Raw genomic sequence first — 21,233 nt, forward strand, 5'->3', positions numbered from 1 at the left:
ACAGGGTAGGTTGTATGATGCCGGGGACAAGGCGGGTAAACCGATTGCTTGGTTGGATAAGAAGGAGAGAGTGAATCGTGTGGTCCCGGAGCTTCGGGTTTCGGATGGAGTGTGTGTGACTGACCCTGGTGAGATTGTGGAGTGTTTTGCTGACCACCTCCGGGCGGTGTACTTCCCGGTGTCTGATAGAGATGAGGATGACTCTCGTCTCTTGCTGCGGGATATTGCCTTGCCCGGCCTATCCGTCGAGGACCGTGAGCAGATTGATGCCTCCCTTTCTGTCGCCGAGATTGCTACCGCGATTCGCTCCCTTCGCTCGGGCAAGGCTATGGGCCCCAACGGACTGCCGATTGAACTGTATAAACTACGCCCGGATAAAATCGCGCCCTTCCTCCGTCGTATGTTTCTGGAGTCGCTCGAGCGGGGTTCCCTTCCCGACGACCAGCGTCTCGCTACTATAGCTGTTATTCCCAAGGACGGTAAGCCACAAGACCGCTGTGCCTCATATAGGCCTATCTCCCTACTAAATGCCGAACCGAAAATCCTTGCCAAGGTTCTCGCTAATCGCTTGCTGGGAGTTATATGTGATTTGATACATCCGGATCAATGCGGCTTTATCCCTCATCGTAATACCGCTCTCAACTTGCGGCGTCTGCATGGCGTCCTCGCTAGGGCGGAGCACTTCTCTGAACCGGCCATATTGGTTTCCTTAGACGCCACGATGGCCTTTGATACCATCGAGTGGCCATTCCTTTGGGCCGTATTGGCGAAGTTTGGCTTTGGGGAGGGATTTATTGGTTGGGTGAAGCTCCTCTATGCTGGTCCAATGGCTCAGGTGGTTGTCAATGGGCGGGTTTCTCGGCCCTTCGCGCTCGGGAGAGGTACTAGGCAGGGGTGCCCGTTGTCCCCTCTGCTCTTTGCTCTCGCCTTGGAACCGCTCGCTGCCTGGCTCCGCTGGGAGCCCTCGATCAGAGGGATCCGGTGGGCCCCGGGCTTCGAGGATCGGGTCTCGTTGTACGCGGATGATATTCTTCTGTACCTCACCTCGCCGCGGAAGTCGCTCAATGTGCTTTTTGATGTCCTTACTTCCTTCGGGAGAAATTCGGGTTTGATAATTAACTGGTCCAAATCTTGGGTGTATCCTATCTCCGGTGGCCTTCCTCTCTTGCCGCCTCGGCTTCCGATCCAAACATCTCAATCCGGCTTTAAATACTTGGGGTATACGTTTCGTTGGATCCGGCGGTCCGCTATGAGCAGAATCTCCTGTCTCCCCTCCGGCGTTTGAGGGCGGACACGGCTCGGTGGTGTAAGTTGCCCTTGTCTCCACTTGGTCGCGCAGCACTGTTTAAAATGATGTCCCTTCCCAGGTTTCTTTACGCTCTCCAGAACTCCTTCGATATCATTCCGGCGGCCTACTTTAGGGAAGTGGAGAGTTTGCAGAGGAAACTGGTTTGGGACGGTCGTGCGCGTATCGCTTTGGCAAAGCTGACTCTTCCCTGGTATGACGGGGGCACCGCGCTTCCTGACATTAGAAGGTACTATTGGGCCTCCCAGCTGTCTGCCATTAACCATGCTACGTACGCTCCTGGCTCGAACCCGGCATATGAGATGGATAAATTCCTGCTTCCCGGCGGTAACTATAACAGAGCGCTTTACTCTCGATCTGCCGGAAGAACCCTCACGGGCCCTACTAGGATTGCGGTACGTGTGTGGAAGGCGGCGAATGTAGCTGTGGGCTGGAGTGAGCGGTTAACGTGTGCTACTCCTCTATTCGCCTCAGAGCGCTTGGGAAGCCTCTGGACAACGAAAGGCTTTGAGCACTGGGATACGATCGGCATTAGCAGAGTGGGGGACCTATGGGTTAAAGGCGCGGTTAAATCCTTCGCGGCGCTTCAGAGCGAGTACGAGCTTAGTGAAAGGGAGTTCTTCCGCTATGCCCAGGTTCGGCACGCCCTACTCTCGGTCTTTGGGGAGGGGACCACGGTCCCTGTTTCTTCGCCTCTCAAGGACCGTATACTCGACGGACACGTCCCCGACAGTACTATCTCCCTGATTTATAAAAAACGAATAAATAATCGGGCTGATCTCTTGGTGCGTCTTCGGGAGGCATGGACGGGAGATGGGGTGGAGTTGGACGACGAGGACTTGCAGTCTGCGCTGTCATCCCCTAAGGAGGTTGCCATCCCGGCCCGTCTCCGTCTGGTCCAGCTTAAGATTCTTCATCGTGTCTATGTGACGGGTCCCCGTTTGGTCTCGATGGGGTTTTCTGACGACGGGCTCTGTAAGCGTGGCTGCGGGCTCAGTGCCACCTTTCTCCACATCCTCTGGGAGTGCCGCGAGGTGGCGGAATATTGGCGCCAGGTGCATGATGTTATGAAACGAGTCACTGGGGTCGCTCTGCTGCCGGAGGTGCGCCGATGTGTTCTGAATGTGTGGGAGCCCAATGACTATAATGCGGCCCAGGCTCGGTGGGCGGCCCTTGGGAACATGATCGCAAAGAGATATTGCGCAGCTTTGGGGTTCCCAACGGCCTCCCACCGTGTCCGTATGGAAGGAGAACATGGACTGGTGCATGTTCAGGGAGAAGACGGTGTATGTGGCTCGTGGTAAACCGGGGGCGTGGGGTAGAATCTGGGGTCAGTGGAATGTGTATCGAGGGACTATCTGTTCTCCCCCCCTGGTGGATACGTCTGAGGTTGCCTTGTCCCCCTGATCCTTGAGGGTTCCTTGCTCACTTTGTTCATCTGAGTATAGATTTGGTTTTCCCGTGGCCCCCCCCTCCCTCTCAGATCCCCCTTTTATTGACCACCCTAGGGTGGTCCTATGTGGAGTTCCTCTGCTATGGTTAGACGCCCTTTCAATGTTTTTCGCCTTGCTTTTTGTTTTTCTTTATTTTGGTTGATAGTTATGTAAAAAGGGTGTATCCTGACTTCCTTTATGTGCAGCCTGATCTCCTGTCATTTAGCGGAGCCCCTGCGGGACAGTCATTGTTTTTGAACTGCTTGATCATTTCTGCATACTAGCGGCCGGCCCAGGAGGTTGTAGGCCCGTGCTTGTACCCTTTTTCTCTGCACAATAACATTTTTATAAAAAAAAAAAAAAAAAAAAAAAAAAAAAAAAGTACAGAGAGTACACTCCTGTGCCCTGCTGGACGGTGGGTACTACTTCTATGGCCCCTTTTGCGAGCATAGCAAGCACTTCTTGCTGGAGTAAATCTAAGTGTTCGGTTGACATAGGACGGTGCTTTGGTGGTATGTTGGGTGGAGTGGAAGTTAGTTCCAGACAGTACCCATGTTGAATGATGTCCCTGACCCACCTGTCCGTGGTGATGTTCTTCTATGCGGGCAGGAACAGCTGGAGTCGTCCCCCGACAGGTGTTAAGTGGTCGGGGGGTAGGGAGAGGGCGTCACTGTTTGTTTTTTGGAGAGGACCTGGTGTTGCCATATCCACGTCCCCTACCCTTGGCGCTGGATCCACGATATCCACCCCTGTTTGTCGTAGGTGGTCTGTGTGCTACCTTTAGCATACTGTTGTTGTGACCCCTGGCCCCTTAACGTTCCCCTATTTCCAGTGCGACGAAAGGAGCCACTACGAAATTGTTGGCTTTGTAGCGCCCCCATAGATTTGGCAGTGTCTGTGTCTTTTTTTATTTTCTCTAGGGTAGTGTCAACGTCTGGGCCAAATAAAAATTCTGTGTTAACCGGTAAGTTGAGGATATTGTTTCGGATCTCAGGTTTGAAGCCTGAGATGCGTAACCAGGCATGGCGTCGTAACATGACACTTGTGTTTATTGCCCTGGCCGCTGTGTCAGCTGCGTCTAGGGCGCATTTGATGGACGCATTAGTGAGGAGTTGTCCTTCTCTAATGAGGAGCTCTGCTGACTCTTTATACTCCTCTGGTAGGTGTTGGAGCAGTGACTCTAGGGTGTCATAATGTGACCTGTCATAACGTGCCAGGAGTGCTTGTGTATTTGCGATGCGCATGATATTGGCTGCTTGCGCTGCCACACGTTTGCCCGATGTTTCAAGGACCTTTGACTCTTTGTCGGGGGGGAGGAGCATCACCAGTTGTCTGTGAGTGGGCTCTTTTGCGAGCGTTGGCAACCACCATAGAGTCTAATGGCAACTGACCCCTAATGTATTTAGGGTCACCAGGTGCAGGCTTATATTTCTTTTCAATCCTTGGGTTTAACACTCGGGCTCTTGTGGTGTCCTTGAAAATGTCTTTGGCAGGCTTCAGAACCCCTTTAAGCATGGGCAGAGTCTTGACAGTTCTTTCTGAAGATGCGAAAGTGTCAAGCAGGAAGTCCTCCTCAATGGCGTCAGAGTGCAGTTCCACCCAATGATGAGCAGCTGCCCGTTCGATAAGGGCATTAAATGCGGCCGTGTCCTCTGTAGGAGAAGTTTTAATATTGTAGAGTTGCGCATCCTGAGCATGTGGCGTGACACTTGGGTCTGTGGGGTCATCCCATGCCTGATCAGGATCCTGTGTGTCATCGGGATCTGCGTCCCCGGGGTAGATGGTATCGTCCCCACCATATTCCTGCATTGTGTCCGATTCAGAAGGGGTAGGAGAAAAGGACTGTGGAGCTAGTGGGAGGGGATGGAAGTGTTCTTGCAACACTGGTTCCTGCTCAGCCGGTAGCTTGCGTTTTAGAGGAATTTTGTATGGCACCTCTTCCCTGACTGGCGTGATCTTGCGCTTGTGGAGCATGAGCCTGCCAGTGTCGGCATCGATAAACTGTGGCCCTGAAGGGTCGTGTTCCGTTAGGCCAGAGGCGGTGGACTGTGTGTGGAGGACACGTGTCCGAATTTGAAAAAGTTTCGGTGCCGATGTCGGTGGCAGCCCAAAGGTGATGTTGGTGGGCTCCGAGTGCACTGTACCGGGTGAGGTAGTGTGGGGACCCGAGGTAGAGTGGAGGGCTACCTGGTCCCGGATACGTTGGAGAGGCAGAGACCTGCTGCACAGCAAACTGAGATGGTGGTTTGGTGGGCATCTTTGTAGTAGGTGTGGAGGCCGACCCCGACTTTGTCGGAAGGGGGTCACTGGCTTGAAGGGATGCATCGATAGTCAACGTACTCGAGGACTTCTTTGGCATCGGTGCTTTAGGCGTCGACGTTGCCGAGGTGGCCATTTTGACTGCGGAGGCGACAGGCTTCGGTGTCGGTGCCTTGTGGTGCACGAGGGCGCGCCTCTTCTGAGCGTCGACCGCGTCTGCTGTGGTGAGCTCGGCGCCCAAGTCTTTCTGTACGCGTTCGGAGCCGACGACTTTTTTCGGCGTCGGTGCCGGGCCAGCGGACTGTTTCGACGCCCTTGATCCGACCACCACCAGTTTCGCTTTCGATTTTGAAGGGACTGGAGCGATGGATGTTTTTGGGTTTAACAACCCGGTCGTCTTGGGTAATATTGGCTCTTGCATAGTGTTCAGTGCCGGGCCGGAAGGCGGGGCCGAGGAACCATGGATTAGGTCTTGGGTAAGGCCCGAAGCCGATCCCTCGACCGGAGCCTGACGACTAATTTCGGCCTCCGTTTCGACGGATTGGCCTAACTCCTCGGGGGAGCTGTCTTCTTCAGCCCCATAGGCTTCGTCGATGTCCCCTACCTCGTCGACGGCTTCTTCACATCGAAAAAGCTCTTCGTCATCGTCGTCCGATCGGGAACCATGCTCCGAAGCGGGGCTAGGTAGTATTTCTTCCACGCTCTCGGCGTCCTCGTCCTCGGTGCTGAATATGTTGGTGGGTGCGGGCGCTGCCTGCTGCGCCTCGAGTCTCGCTGCCCGTCGGTTCCGTAGAGTTCTCTTGGATCGGAACCGTGCGCAGGCCATGCATTTTGACTCGTCGTGATCCGGCGAGAGACATTTGTTACAGACCGGGTGGACGTCGATGTGAGGGTACTTGGCGTGGCACAACGGACACCTCTTGAACGGAGTTCTCGATTCCATCGTCGTGGAGCGTCGAAGTTTTGACCAAGTCGAATCGAAAGTTTGAAAAAGGGTGTGGAGCACTAGGACTAGTAGTCGACACCGAGCGGTAACTGTACCGACGAAAACTATAGGCCTTTTGGCCTAAACTAAGTATTCCGAAGTTGAGCTAAGATAGTTGCATCCGAACCCAATGGCGGAAAAAAACAATCTGGGGATGGAGAGGATGCCCATGCGCACTGTGGTCCAGGGGAGGAGTCACCCATCTCAGGATGCTTCGAAGACTCTTCCAGGACAACAATGTGCAATCATCCGGACCCAACACTAGGCGGCGATCTATGCACAGATGAATTCAGCAGCCCACATGCCTCGAACTAACAGGTTTCGCATATGGACCCTACAGGCTTTGCAAATGCCTTTTGGCAATACTGTACATGTGTACAGCATTGGTAAAACGCTGTAAGGCATGGTTAAAAGTGAGAAGGAAAAAAAGGCACAATGACGCAGCCACAGTGGCTGCGTCATTTTGTAAGCATGTGCATGCATCATTCCGCATGCGCACATACAAAATGGTGCAGGCACCTTTTTTGTTTGTTACCAAGCTGAGACGGGGAATAAAAAAAATGAAGTCACGCAAAAAGGCAAGGGAGGAGCTGGCGGTGCGGAGCAATGGGGAGTGAGTGGGGGAGGGTGAAAAGCATCACACAAACAAGAGCAAAATAAGGAGCGGAAGAGAAGTACAGGAGTGAAAAGCAACACAGAGCGTGGAGACAGCAGGGAGTATGGCTACAGAGAACTTGCAACACTAGGGAGATATCAACACAGACAACGGGCTGGGACAAGTGCATGCATAAGAAAGGTGAAAAACACATGCATTCTCACGAGTGCTGAAACAAAAAGAAAAAGTCGATCCCTAACGTGAGTAAGCAGTGGAAGGATAGATGCCAGCCAATCAGAGAGATGGTAAAGATTTCAGAAAAGAATCCACAAGGATAGATGTCAGATAATAAGAGAGATGGAAAAGAGTCCAGGGGAGAATGCAGGTGAGGGTCAAACACAAGATGGATAAGTTGGGGCAAGAAGAGCATTGAACAAGAAGTAAAGAAATGAGAGTAACAGTGAAGGCAACCAACTGTAAGCAGTTGGTGGACTGTAATTTCCTATGTGTTCTTGGCAACCACGATAGGTCTTTGGAAGGAGACAGCTTTCTCAATCTAATAAATGACAAAAATGTAATTGACACTCTCTTAAGTACCTTAGACTAGTTTGGCTCCTTTCCGTACAGTACAATATTGTTTCAATTACATATACGTGATGTAATGTAAGAAAAAATACGATAGAACATTTGTTTTGGATAATTCTTTTAGCATTTCCCTCTATCCTGCAATCTCACTTAAAATGTTTGCCTCGATGTAATGTTTTGCGTTGCATACATCCAGAAAGAGAAGTACTGAAATTACGACAAATATTCGTAAAAAATGAATGAGACAACGAACGCTAGGCTGAATTTACGGACGTTCTTTGTAAGTAGAGAAGAGATAGTAGTCACTTGTATTGCCTCTCACATTCTCACAATTGGTACTTGTGTCCACAAAAGAGGTGTTATTTCTCTGGGATGTCATGGTGTATTATTTGCCAGTAATATGGGGCAGGTGTATTTATTGCTGTGTAGATGTCCTTTAGTTGAGACCGTACCAACAGAAGGAGGAGGCATGCTGTTTTTTCTCTGTGGTTGCCAGCCTATGCATTTCCCATGTGTGTTTAAGCTCCGGAAGTACATATTTCCTTCCTGAGCATTTCAGTTTTCCTGAAGTTTCTTTCAAATGTTTTAAATTGAAGAGTCAGCTCCACGTCTAATGTGTCACTCCTGCCTTCTGCTGTACTAGTGTGGCATGTTAAAAATATATATTCTCTAAAGCACATGAAACCAATAGCAGGTGCTATTGGTTCCTGTGCGTGTTTACACCGTGCTGCACACAACTTTCATTTTGTTTCCTAAAACAAATTCAAAGTTGATAAAGGGGTAATTCTTTTTTACATGAGATGGCTTGTTCTTCTCGGGGATACAAATATGATTATACTACCTTCATTGCATCCCAATTAATTTAAGGAAGACAACAGGAAGTACTCCCGAGGTCGGGCTTACATCCCCCCCCCCCCACCCGCCCGTAAAAAAATGTTGGGGAGCCACGGCCAACTGCCAATTAGGTCAAGGGAGCCATGGGTCAAAAAAGTTTGGGAACCACTGGCCTAGTAGGATATATGTCCGGATCGTTGTCAGTGGGCGAGTCAGTATCAGTCATCCCACACATCTCCGGGCAGATAGTCATCATTATCCTCCCCATCACCCTAATTATCAGGTGTATGTGGTGGTGAGTGCTCAGGTGAAGTTGGTACAGGCAGAGACTGTGGTAGAAGAGGTGAAGGAATAGGAAGAGGAGGAGGGGGAAGGATTTGTCCCAACAGTTCTCTTTTTTAATGGAATATGGTGTTCCTCTTCTGTAGTAGCACCCCTCTTTAAAGTCACTTTATTGGTAATATGTCCAGATTTTGGATGTATAACCAGAATTTTCCGTTTCAGATATAGTTTTTCGAGCGGAACACCGAAAGCATGCTTTTTAGGTGACTTCGGCGTCAGTCTGTTTCAGTACCGATGGTTTATTGGTCTGAGTTTTCGGATCCGAAGTTGTTTTTGGTGCCGAATGAGGATGTTCAGTGCCGGACTTTTTCTTCGACTCCGAAGGCTCTGGCTTGATGGCCGATTTGGCATGGGGCTTTTCGGAGCCGGAAGGCTTTTTGGTAGGCTTCGGTGCCAAGCCTGAAGGCGGGGGCTTCAGAAGCTTGTTCTTGGTGCCGACCGGGGCCCGAGGGCACAGGTTGGTTCGAAGCCCTCTTCTTCAAGGGAAGTTGGGGCGAGGTAGGGACTGTACTTACAGTACGTTGTCCATGCGGGATGTCTTCATCCTCGTCGGAAAAGGAGATTCCATGCTTTGCCATAGACTATACAGCAGTAACTCCCAAAGTGTTGGCTAACCTGTAGCTGTTGGAGCTGTTTGATAAAGTGTTTTAAGTACTGCCTGGCCTACATTAGCTTGTTGCCTCGCTAACACATCTACACAATAGTGTTTGGTGAATGTGTGCGGTGTAGACCATGTTGCTGCCTTACAGATGCCAGCTAGGGGAATATTCCCTAAGAAGGCCATAGTAGCCCCTATTTTGCAGGTGGAATGCGCTCTAGGGGGTATTGTCAAGGTTCTTTTAGCTTTCACATCACATGTTTGGATACATTTCATGATCCATCTTGCAATACCCAATTTAGAAATATGATTTTTTGTGTGGTGGCGGAAAAGCAACAAAGTTGTTTTGTTTTATGAAAACCTTTTATTCTTTTCACATAATATAGTAGAGCTCTTCTAAGATCTAGTGTATGTAGTATACGTAGAGCTCGTTCCGCTACAGACTCAGGTTGAGGAAAGAACACGGGTAACCCAACTGATTGATTGCTGTGAGAAGCGGAAACTACTTTAGGAAGAAATTTGGGATTGGTTCGAAGAACCACTTTGTCTTTGCGAAGTTGAAAGAAAAGTTCTTGTAAAGTTAGTGCCTGGAGTTCACAAACTCTCCTTAAGGAAGTGATTACGATAAGGAGAGTAACTTTCCATGAGAGAAATTGTAGTTGACACTTGTGCATTGGTTCAAAAGGTTGACCCATTAGCCTGGTAAGGACTATGTTCAAGTTCCATACTGGAGCAGGTGATGCTCTTGGTGGTATTACTCTTTTTAGTCCTTACATAAAAGCTTTAATCACCCTGAATAAAGATAAGTGTTTTCTGTTTTGTAAGTATGCAGCTACTGCTGCTAAATGCAATCAAATTGATGTGTAGACCAATCCAGATTGCTGTAAGTGTAAAAGATGACAGATGATGTTTTGCACTGAAGCATCAAGGGAATTGATATTGTAACAGTATATAACAAATATTTTCCACTTTGCTGCATAACATGCTCTAGTAGTAGTTTTCCTAGCTTCTTTTAGGATATTCATACAGTCTGGTGGCAATTGTAAATAACCAAACTCTGACTTCAGGAGTCAAATCGACCAGTTGAGTTCATGCGGATTTGGATGCCTAATTCCTCCATGCCTCTGAGTGAGGAGACTGGAGTTGAGATGCAGCTTTTGATGTGGAACTATTGAGAACTCTTGCAGGGTGGTAAACCAGGGTAAACGGGTCCATGTTGGAGCCATGAGAATTAGTGTGCGGGGTGTTTCAAAGCTTCCGAGCTACCAGTGGAATGAGTGTGAGAGGCAGAAAAGCATAGGCAAATATCCCTGACCAGTTCATCCATTGGGCATTGCCTTGGGAGAACAGGTGTGGGTACCTGGAGGCGAAGCTTGGGCATTTTGAGCTGTGGCGAACAGGTCTATGTGAGGAAATACCCATTCCTGAAAGTAGGGAAGAAGAATCTGGGGATGAAGTTCGAACCCGTGGATTTGCAGTCTCTGTCAGATGAGAGGATCTACATTTTGATTGTGTACTCCTGGAAGATGTTCTGCTAGGAGACAGATTTTGTGATGCATGGACCATTTCCAAATGGCTTGTGCTAGGCGTCACAGTTGGAGTGTGAGTGTGTGGAGGATTGATTGTTGCCCTTGCAGCAGTAGAGCCTGAAGAGATGGTCTTGGATCCCCCACGATAGAAGGAGCGACAAAAGGAGCCACGATTAGAAGGAGACTGCAGGGCTCCCATAGATTTAGTCACATCCGTATCCTTTTTTATTTTTAAGGACGTATCTACTACAGGTCCAAAGAGATGCTGTTTATCAAATTGTGTATTCAAAATGAATTGCTCGACTCCAGGTTTAATTCCGGAGATCCTTAATCATGCATGCCTCCTCAATAATAAACTAGTGTTGATTGCTCTAGCTTCAGTGTCAGCAGCATCCAAAGCACACCTAATTGATTAATTTGAGATGAGCTTTCCTTCATTGCTGATGTATATCCCGAGGCTGGTTTATGATGAAGAAACTAACAAAACAAATGTGAATAAATGGTGACATTTGTTAGTCCAACGGGAAATACGTGGAAGAAAGTCGATTATCTATGTAGTAAAAACATACATGTAGGAGTGGAACGATTTATACAGAGTTTCATTTTAAAAATAAAGTTAGACGTGTGTGGCAAGACATACATTGCACATCTGCCATTTTGTTAATGTAAAGAAACAGAACAATTGAATATTTCAATGCATATCAGTTCCCACCTACCAATGTAAACTGTCCAAGAATTTTGTTGTCGCCAGCCATTTCACGTTCTCCCTGACAGACCTTAATCTCAACCTGAGTCTGTCCATCAGCTGCCGTTGAAAACACCTATGCAATTTATAAAAAATAAAAAAATAAAGTAGAATCTTACTTGATCATAAAAGGTACACCTTAGCCAGCAATACATTTTGAGTCTTAATTTCATGTAATACAAACTAATCTCTTATTTCCTCCCCCCAAAAAACAGTTTATAGACTTATTCATTAGTTTCTTTCACAGCTCCAGGCATAGTGAATTATTTCCCCACTCGGTTACGAGTTCTAAGCAAAATGTTAAAAACAATATTAAAAAACACATGCAGTTAAAGAATAGTTTGTTTTTATAATGTATGCCAGGGAACAGTACGGAAGGCTACTTCAGCACCGACTCTGCTTTCAATTGAGACTAGCAAGTCTGAAATAAAAGGCAGGTGCTTGCGATCTAACTAGTACTTCAAGCACCACCTCATACCAAGAAGCAGAGTGATTTCTCTGATGAAGAGGAGGAGTATGATGAAGAGGAGGAGTATGGAAATAAAGTTGGAAGAACCACATGTTGAGAAAGGTGAAAACCTGTAGGGACTTTAAGAAAAAAAAAGCATAAAATCACCAATGGCTCATCAGTATCTTGGGCAGACTTCAACAAGAGATCAGCTCTTCATAAGTGAAGGAGTACGCTGGACCAACATAGGAGGAATACAATCTTCATTATTTTAGTTGGACAAGGTACTTACTTTCGGTAACGCCCTATCTGGTAGAGACCCCATCTAGCCGCAGATTTCTTGGCCTAGAATTTCCCAGGCATCAGGCTGGATCCGGAAGACTTTTGTTCGAGCAATACCCTTGCGTGCTGGTAGGTGGCGTCGGTCTTTTCCACGTGACGTCGGCCATGCCGGAAGGGAGATTCGAGTCACCTATATAGGCGCCACCTCAGCACACTGACATCAGTTACTGTTCACGACTTTCCACGCCAGGAAAGCAGAGCCACGAAGTGCACGGACTGGTTTGTTTTGAACAACTAGGGCCCTGAAAGGGATCAGCCCTGAACCTAAAAACCGATCTGCAATGTGGGGGTCGGTAAGGAATCTGCGGCTAGATCATGTCTCTACCAGATAAGACGTTACCGAAGGTAACTAACTTGTCCATCTGCTACAGACATCTAATCGCAGATTCCTTCCCTTTGAATAGATACCCAGGCAATACCATTCCAGGAGGAGGGATTGTCGGACAAGTTTAGACCAGGAAGTCCTGCAGGACAGAGCAGCCAAAAAGGCAGTCCTTGCCGACTTGACTGTCTAGACAGCAGTGCTTAGTAAACGTGTGCAGTGATGTCCATGTTTCTGCCAGACAAATGTGAGACTGGAACTCCACACTGCAATGCCGTGGTAGCAGTCTTAACTCTGATTGAATGAGCCCTTCAGGAGGCTATTCCTAGGCAAGAGCATAGAAAAATGTGATGCAGAGGATGACCCATCACGAGATAGTGCTCTTCTGCACCACACAAAACCTTTCTTTCATCCAACGTACCCCACGAAGAGTTGGTCATCCACCAGGAACTCCTTAGTGAGGTCAAGGAAGAATGACAACACTCTTGGGTCCAGATGGTGGAAGCAGTCCTTCTCTTTAGAGGGGTGCAGAGGAGAATAGAAAGTGGGCAAAGTGACTAATTGCCCCACGTGGAATGGTGTTCACACTTTCGATAAGAAAGAGGCCCTAGTGCTGACATTGCGGAGGCAAACAGATCTAATCCAGGCTCTCCCCACTTCTGAAAAAGACCTGGCACCACCTCCGGATTGAGACTCCATTCTTGATAAGCTAGGCATCGATGGCAGAGTTCCTCCACCCTGGTGTTCAGGAACCAGACAGGTGTTGCACCATCAGGGATATGCCCTGCTCTTCCAGCCATGTCCAGAGACATAGGGCCTCTTCACAAAGGATCCAGACCCTAACCACCCTGTTTTTTTGCAGTACCACATGGCGGTAGTGTGGTCCATAAACACCTGGACCAGCTTTCCCCGTGATGGAAGAAAAGCTTTCAATGCCAAGCAAATCGCTTGGAGCTCCAGTAAGTTGATGTGGAGTCCAGATTCCGCCAAAGACGAGATTCCTCTGACCACCTCTCCCAGATGGTCACCCCAACCCAGGAGTGATGCATCTGTCACTACGGTGTGATCTGGTTGGGCACGGGAGAGGGGTCTGCCTCTGACCCATTCATGGTTGGTCAGCCACCAGTGCAGGTCCTGTGCAGCTCCCTCGGAGATCTGGACCATGTCTGAGAGATTCCCCTGATGCTGCGTCCAGTGGAACTTCAAGTCCCACTGCAGAGTCCGCATATATCATCTGCTACGTGTCACTAGCAGGATGAAGGAAACCACGAGGCCCAGCATCTTCAGAGTCACACACCAAAATTCAGGATAAGACTGAAACATTGTAACATATCCTGGCCTCGGGAGGATAGGCCCGAAACTGCACTGCGCCCAGAGCAGCTCAGATGAAAGGGAGTCAGGTGTGATTTTAGCATGTTGATAGTGAACCCCAGCGAAAGCATGAGGTTCAACGTAGTCTGGAGGTGGAAGAGGACAGTCTGGGGCAAACTCGCCTTCAACAGCCAGTCGTGGAGATAGAGGAAGACCTGCACAGATCAGAGGTGCCAATGAGCTGCGCAGCTACGAACTGAAAGTGCTCGTGGCCTACCATGAACTGCAGGTAAAGCCGATGGGCAGGCAGAACAAGAATGTGAAAATAAGTGTCCTGCAAGTCCAACGCTACGATGCAGGGTCTAGGACAGACGAGACCTGAACCAGAGTGACCATTTTAAACTTTTCCTTTTTTTGAAAGTTGTTGAGGGCTCGCAGATCTAGGAAAGGACAAAGGCGCTTGTCTTTTTTCGGAACTAGAAAGTAGCAGGAAAAGCCTCCTTCTGGTGCCGGAACGCTCTATGGCTCCCTTGGCAAAGAGTCCTGACTTCCTCCTGAAGCAAGTTCAGGTGGTACTCAGTCGGTCGTAAGTTGGCGGCATGGAGGTTGGAGTAGTCTCGAAGGGGAGGGAGTAGCCCCTTCGGATTATCTGAAGAACCCACCTGTCTGATGTGATGTTTTGTCAGTGGTGGAGGTGATGGCTGATCCCGCCACCAACTGGCTGCCCAAGATCTTGAAAAGCTGGACTAGGAAGGCTTGGAGGCAGCAGGTACAGGGCTGGACTGACAACCTCTGGCCGCCCAACACACCGGGTCAGAACGAGCCAGCACATTTCCGCGCAGAAGTTGAGAAACTTGCGCTGCCTTGTGGCTGGGGTATGGATGGCGTGGCTGAAAGCCCCTTCCGTAGCCACAAAAGGAGCTAAAACCAAACAGGGGACGTGTGGCCACTAAGAGGCCCAAGGACTTGTCTGTAGCCTGTGAGTCCCTAAAGAGCTCTAGGATCAGGTCTACTTTGTGTTCAAAGAGACGGGTGCCATCAAAGGGCATGTCCATAAGGGAAACCTGGACGTCCCCAGAAAAGCCAGAATTTCTCACCCAGGCGTGGCATCTAACAGCCACTGTCAATGACATCGCTCTGTCCAGCAAGTCTGTTGGGTCAAGTCCACAACGAATGGCAAACTTTACCACATCTTTCTCTTATGATACTGCTTGGGAGAGGATGGCCCAGGTCTCCAGCGGGACCTGTAGCAGCACTTACGCAACTGTTTCCCACAGAGAGTGGAAGTAATGGCCCCAATAAGCATATGGTGTTCCCAATCGCAATGCAAAGCTGGCGAAAGAAAATAAATTGTTCATGCCAACTATCCAGACTCTCGGATTCCCTGTCTGGGGGTGAGGAAGGGAACGCGCCTCATGAGATAGAGGTTTGGACCCCAAAGCTATCTGGCGTAGGGTGGTTGGTAAGGAAATATGGGTAGCCTGGTGCAGGGCGATAGTGATGGGCGATTGTCCTATTCACAGGAGCCCCTGTGCTGGGCTTCGACCAGGTTCCCAGAAGGACATCAGTCAAGGCCTCGTTAAATGGGAAGGAGGGGACACCCGGCTGCAGGACCTCTATCATGGTGTCAGTCTTGGCTTCCACCAAAGGGAACTGAAGGTCTAGGACCTCAGCTGCCCTTCTCACCACCATAGCACGTGAAGCTCCCTCCCTCCTTCGTAGCGACAGTAGGTGGACGAAAGCAGGCCAGAATCTGGAGATGTATCCAGGCCACTGGCCTCACCCAATTAATCATACCAGCCCATTTCGTGCTCAGGCTGGTCTTGTAAAGGGTCCAGCGACCCCTCCCAATCTCCCTTCATTTCTAGCCCTTCACAATAAGGCTGAAGAACCGACTTAGATTGCCATCAGCAATGGTAGGCACCGATCCGGCTCTGGGTTGTCAGGGTTAAGAATAGGGCTGGCGCCGGTGGCGTCTGGAGTCTGACCAAAAGGGCCAGGGCAAGTTGCAGTGGCACAACCGGCATGGGTCCGGATCCACCAAATCGAAAAAAGTCTGTCAAAAAGTGACAGGGTAGCTCTATTCATGCATCTGTGCTGGCTAGTGCAGAAAGGAAAGAACTGAGGTCAGTGCAGGGAGGTGGCACCTATATAGGTAACGAGGATGCCACAAAGGCGGCTACGTCCCACAAGAGTATTGCTTGAAGAAAAATCTTCCGGATCCAGTCTGATGGCTTGGAAAGGTGGGGAATCTGTGGCTAGATGTCTATCAGATTATGACTGGTTTTACAATTTATTGATCAAAGAGCATGTTATGTGTATTTGTTATCAAGAGAAACTACATCAGTACCTGGTAGACCAAGGTCCACTTTTAAAAAGAGTTGAGTAAGAAGGAAGACAACTAGGTCAAAACAAGGGTGATCAATACTTTCACTGGTGGGGGTGTGACCCAGAGAAAAAGTCGAAAGCGCCCCCCCCCCCCCCCCGGAATGAGTGTGATCAAGCCAAATATAAAAAACAAAAAAGTGTCTTGTTAAGGCCCCAATAACCTGCTCAGGAGGGTTGGCCCTGTAACTCTACACAGAATTAGGGTCGGTACCAGGGTAAGAATCAGGAGCCCAAAAGGGATTGGTGTCATGATTTTGAGCTCTTGGACACTGATCTGTAGGCCCTAGCTGTCAAAACAAAAAGAATGCCTCTAGTGCACCTGCAGTAAATGCAGTGGTACGTCTCCAGATGGGATCACAAGTAAGCCCTGACTATATCAAGGGCCTCACCGAGTCAAGTCGAGTCGCAGAGGGCGAGTGGATGTAGGTGCCCTGGATGTCTTGCCCAGTAATCTGGACAAATACGGACAACAGCCACATATCAATGGGGTTAGAGTTGAAGCAGTGAGAGACACTGGTGGCGGTGTCACCTTGGTGACTGAGCAACTGGTGTCGTCAAATCAATACTGGACTAGGGAGATGTATACAGTCCTTAACGCTGATAATCAGGCTATGGTACACCCCAGCCGGTCCAGGGAAGGCATGGCTTGGCAGTTCGGGCTGGACTGTTTCCATGAGGCACAGGGTCAGACTGATTTGCATATGGCCATGTCTGAACTGGGATGGCAGAGTGGGCTAAAGAACGGTGATGGATTAAACCCAGATCAGTTGACTGTGGGCGAGTGCTTGCAATGTTCAACACTCCGTCCATCATTTCCTTTGGTTTATACTTTGTTCGCCATAAGTTGGCAGGGTATGCTCAGACGGGAGTCCCTTCTCACTTTGCCACTAGATTCAAGCAAGCCTGGCTGAAGACGGCTGAAATCCCAGAAACCGGTCCTAGGAAGCTTGTTTCCGGTCCAGGGACGGCATGGCTTGGCAGTTTGGGCTGGACTGTTTCCATGAGGCACAGGGTCAGACTGATTTGCATATGGCCATGTCTGAACTGGGATGGCAGAGTGGGCCAAAGAACGGTGATGGATTAAACCCAGATCAGTTGACTGGGGGTGAGTGCTTGCAATGTTCAACACTCCGTCCATCATTTCCTTTGGTTTATACCCATCAATCAATGCATGAGGCAAAGGTTAAGTCACCCTTAGGGCAGGGTGCACTATACCTCATGTATAGACCAATCGACATGAGCAGATAGGCCCCTTTAATATCTAAGTCCATTCTTAAATATTATAAGTGCAGTAAAGCCATATAAAAGTATATGGACTGGGAACTTGTCATTACAAGTTTCACAGCACCATAATGGCTTTACTGAATCCTGAGATGTTCGGTATCATACATATATATCTATATCTATATATATATTGAATATGCTACTTACCAATATGCATCTGTTCTTGGCATGTAGGGCTGCTGACATTCATATCTGTGCATAGATCGCCGCCTAGTGTTGGGTCCGGATGTTTGCACGTTGTTGTCCTGGAAGAGTCTTCGAAGTATCCTTGGATAGGTGACTCCTCCCCTGGACTACAGTGCGCATGGGCATCCTCTCCATCCTCAGATTGTTTTTCGCCATTGTGGCAGTGATGGAGTAGATACAGAAAGTGATTACCATGCTTACAGTAATTCTGAGAGCTGCAGCTGCTACAGGCGCCGGGGAGGAGGGAGGGCGATATGAATGTCAGCAGCCCTACATGCCAAGAACAGATGCATACTGGTAAGTAGCATATTCAGTTCGAGGCATGTGGGCTGCTGAATTCATATCTGTGCATAGAATATATAGCAGTGCCCTCTATTAGCGGCGGCTACCAGTGCCAGCTGCAGCGGTCTGAAAAAGGGTTTTGAGAACAGCCTGTCCTACAGCTGCCTGCTGTTTTGATTGCACATCTACACAATAGTGTTTGGTAAATATGTGTGTGTAGTGGACCAGGTGGCTGCTCTACATATATCATGCAGGGGAATATTTCCTAGAAAAGCCATGGAGGCCTCTAACTTGCGTGTTGAGTGGGCTCGTGGGGGAATAGTTAATGTGCGTTTTGCCTTTTGATAACAAATTTGGATACACTTAACTATCCATCTGGCTATCCCTGCTTTGGAGATGGCGTTACCTTTGTGGTGTGGGGCAAAGGCAACGAACAGTTGTTTTGTCTTCCTAAAGGGTTTAGTCCTGTCGATGTAATACATGAGGGCCCTTTTGACATCTAGTGTGTGGAGTGCCCTTTCCGCGACAGTTTGTGGGTTTTGGAAGAAAACGGGCAGTTCAATAGTTTGATTCATGTGGAACTGCGATATTACCTTGGGCATGAATTTGGGGTTGGTACGTAGTACGACCCTGTTGGCATGAACCTGTATAAATGGCTCTTGAACTGTTAGTGCCTGGAGTTCACTAACTCTTCTTAAAGAAGTGATCGCTACCAGGAAAGCTACTTTCCAGGTGAGGAATTGAATCTCGCATGAGTGGAGAGGTTCAAAGGGTGGACCCATCAGGCGTGTGAGGACCAGGTTGAGGTTCCACATTGGAGCCGGTGGGTGGCTTGGTGGAATGACTCGTTTGAGGCCTTCCAAGAATGCTTTGATGGCAGGCACTCTGAATAGAGAGAGGTGCTGCCTGGTTTGTAGATAGGCTGATATTGCGGTCAAATGGACACGTATAGAGGTGTACGCCAGATTGCATCGGTATAGGTGTAGGAGGTAACAAATGATGTTTTGGATGGATGCGTCCAGCGGGTTAATGTCATTATTACCGCAATAAATGACGAACCTTTTCCATTTGGCTGCATAGCAAGCTCTTGTAGTGGGTCTCCTGGCCTCCTTGATGATGTCCATACAGTCAGGTGGCAGGTTGAGGTAGCCAAACTCTAGGACTTCAGGAGCCAGATTGCCAGGTTCAGCTGTTGCGGATCTGGGTGCTGAATCTCTCCATGGTTCTGCGTCAAATGCGCGGGTTTGATCCGCAGCCTTTGATGCGGCACCACGGAAAGTTCGAGGAAGGTGGTGTACCATGGCTGGCGTGCCCACGTAGGAGCAACTAGGACGAGTGTCAGGGAGTGTTGTCTGAGTTTGCGAGCCACCAGCGGTATCAACGGCGCTGGGGGAAAAGCGTACGCAAATCTGCCGGACCAGTTCATCCATATCGCATTGCCCTGCGACTTTGGATGTGGGAACCTGGCGGCAAAGCTTTGGCATTTTGCGTTTTCGCTTGTGGCGAACAGGTCTATCTCTGGATGACCCCACTGCTGGAAGTACGGCTGGAGTACTGATGGGTGTAACTCCCACTCGTGCATCTGGTGGCTGTGTCTGCTGAGCAGATCCGCCATCTGGTTGTCCTTGCCGGGGAGGTGTTCCGCCATGAGGAACATGTTCCTCTGAATGGCCCACTTCCACATGCTCTGAGCCAGATGAGACAACTGTGGAGAGTGCGTTCCTCCCTGCTTCTGTATGTAGTACATTGCGGTCATGTTGTCCGTCCGGATCAACACGACCTTGTTGCACAGATGTACTTTGAATGCCTTCATGGCCAGGAAGATTGCCATCAGTTCCAGAAGGTTGATGTGCATTTTCTTCTGTTGTGTCGTCCATCATAGTCCCTGCACTGTGTAGTGGAGTACATGAGCTCCCCATCCGTGGAGAGACGCGTCCGCTGTCAGTACTATTTGTGGAACAGGCTCTTGGAACGGTCGGCCCTTGCAAAGGTTTTGTGGATTCCACCAATGCAGAGAGTTGTATGCCCGACCGCTCACCAACACTAGGTCTTTCAACTGTCCTTGAGCCTGATTCCACTGACGTGCTAAGCACTCCTGAAGCGGGCGCATATGTAATCTCGCGTGCGGGACTATGAAAATGCAGGAGGCCATCATGCCTATCAACTGCATGAACACTCGCGCAGGAAGGGAGTGTTGGGGTTTGAACTTGGAAATCAGCATTTGCATGCTGTTGATCCTCACTAAATTTGGCTGAGCTGTGGCCGCCAGAGTGTCTATAGTCGCACCCAGGTACTGTTGTACGTGTGCGGGCTGGAGATGGGATTTTGGGTAATTTAGTGAGAATCCCAGACTGTGAAGGAGGTGAATGGTGCGGGACATGTGGCTGGCACATTGCTGGGCTGACTTCGCTTGAACGAGCCAGTCGTCCAGGTAGGGGTAGACGTGTATGTGCTGCCTCCGTAGATGTGCCACCACAGTAGCTAGGCACTTTGTGAAAACCCTGGGTGCTGTTGTCACGCCGAAGGGCAGGACCTTGAATTGATAGTGCTGTCCCTGAACAGTGAACCGGAGGTATTTTTTGTGTGAGGGGTGAATGGGTATGTGGAAATACGCATCCTTGAGGTCCAGTGTGGCCAGGAAGTCTCCCTGCTTGAGAAGCGGAAGGACTTGCTGGAGAGTGAGCATGTGAAAGTGCTCGGAAAGAATGTACCGGTTCAGGGGTCTTAGGTCTAGTATAGGTCTGAGTGACCCGTCCTTTTTCGGTATTAAAAAGTAGAGGGAGTACACTCCCGTACCCTGCTCGTGGACGGGTACGACCTCTATAGCGCCTTTTAGAAGCATACTTTGCACCTCTTGCTGTAAGAGCGTTAAGTGCTCTGAGGACATAGGACGGTTTCTTGGAGGTATTGTGGGTGGAGTGGAGGTTAGCTCTAGACAGTAACCGTATTTGACAATATCTTTGACCCACCTGTCCGTGGTGATGGAGTTCCACGTGGACAGGAACCTTTGTAGCCTTCCCCCGACAGGTGTTATGTGGTCGGGAGGAAGGGAGAGGGCGTCACTGCTTGTTCTTGGGGGAGGACCTGGTGTTGCCGTAGCCGCGTCCTCTGCCCTTTGTACTGGAGCCACGATATCCACCCCGGGTGTTTTTATCGTAGGTGGTTTGGGTATTGCCCGTGTTGTATGTCTGCTGTGACCCCTGTCCTCTACCTGCTCCTCTATTTCCGGGGCGACGAAAGGAGCTGCTCCGAAAGGACTGAGTCTGGAGAGCCCCCATGGACTTTGCAGTGTCCGTGTCCTTTTTTATTTTCTCAAGGGCTGTGTCAACCTCCGGCCCGAATAAATAGTCGGGGTTGACAGGTTGGTTTAGTATATTATTTTGCACCTCAGGTTTGAACCCGGAGATTCGCAACCAGGCATGTCGTCGCAGCATGACGCTTGTGTTTATGGCCCTGGCA

The 21,233-nt window shown here is 49.4% G+C and overlaps 1 protein-coding gene across 1 annotated transcript in view; it reads right to left on the reverse strand.

Moving 5' to 3' along the window:
• The window catches only part of HSPA9 (heat shock protein family A (Hsp70) member 9), a 369,556-nt gene that overhangs the window by 150,331 nt on the left and 197,992 nt on the right, over positions 1-21,233 (reverse strand). The window contains exon 12 of the mRNA XM_085617883.1: positions 11,179-11,287. Within this exon, the coding sequence (XP_085474009.1) occupies positions 11,179-11,287 (109 nt within the window). The remainder of the gene's footprint in view (positions 1-11,178; positions 11,288-21,233) is intronic.

The sequence above is a fragment of the Triturus cristatus genome, chromosome 7 (genome assembly GCF_964204655.1).
Source record: "Triturus cristatus chromosome 7, aTriCri1.1, whole genome shotgun sequence".
NCBI lineage: Eukaryota > Metazoa > Chordata > Amphibia > Caudata > Salamandridae > Triturus > Triturus cristatus.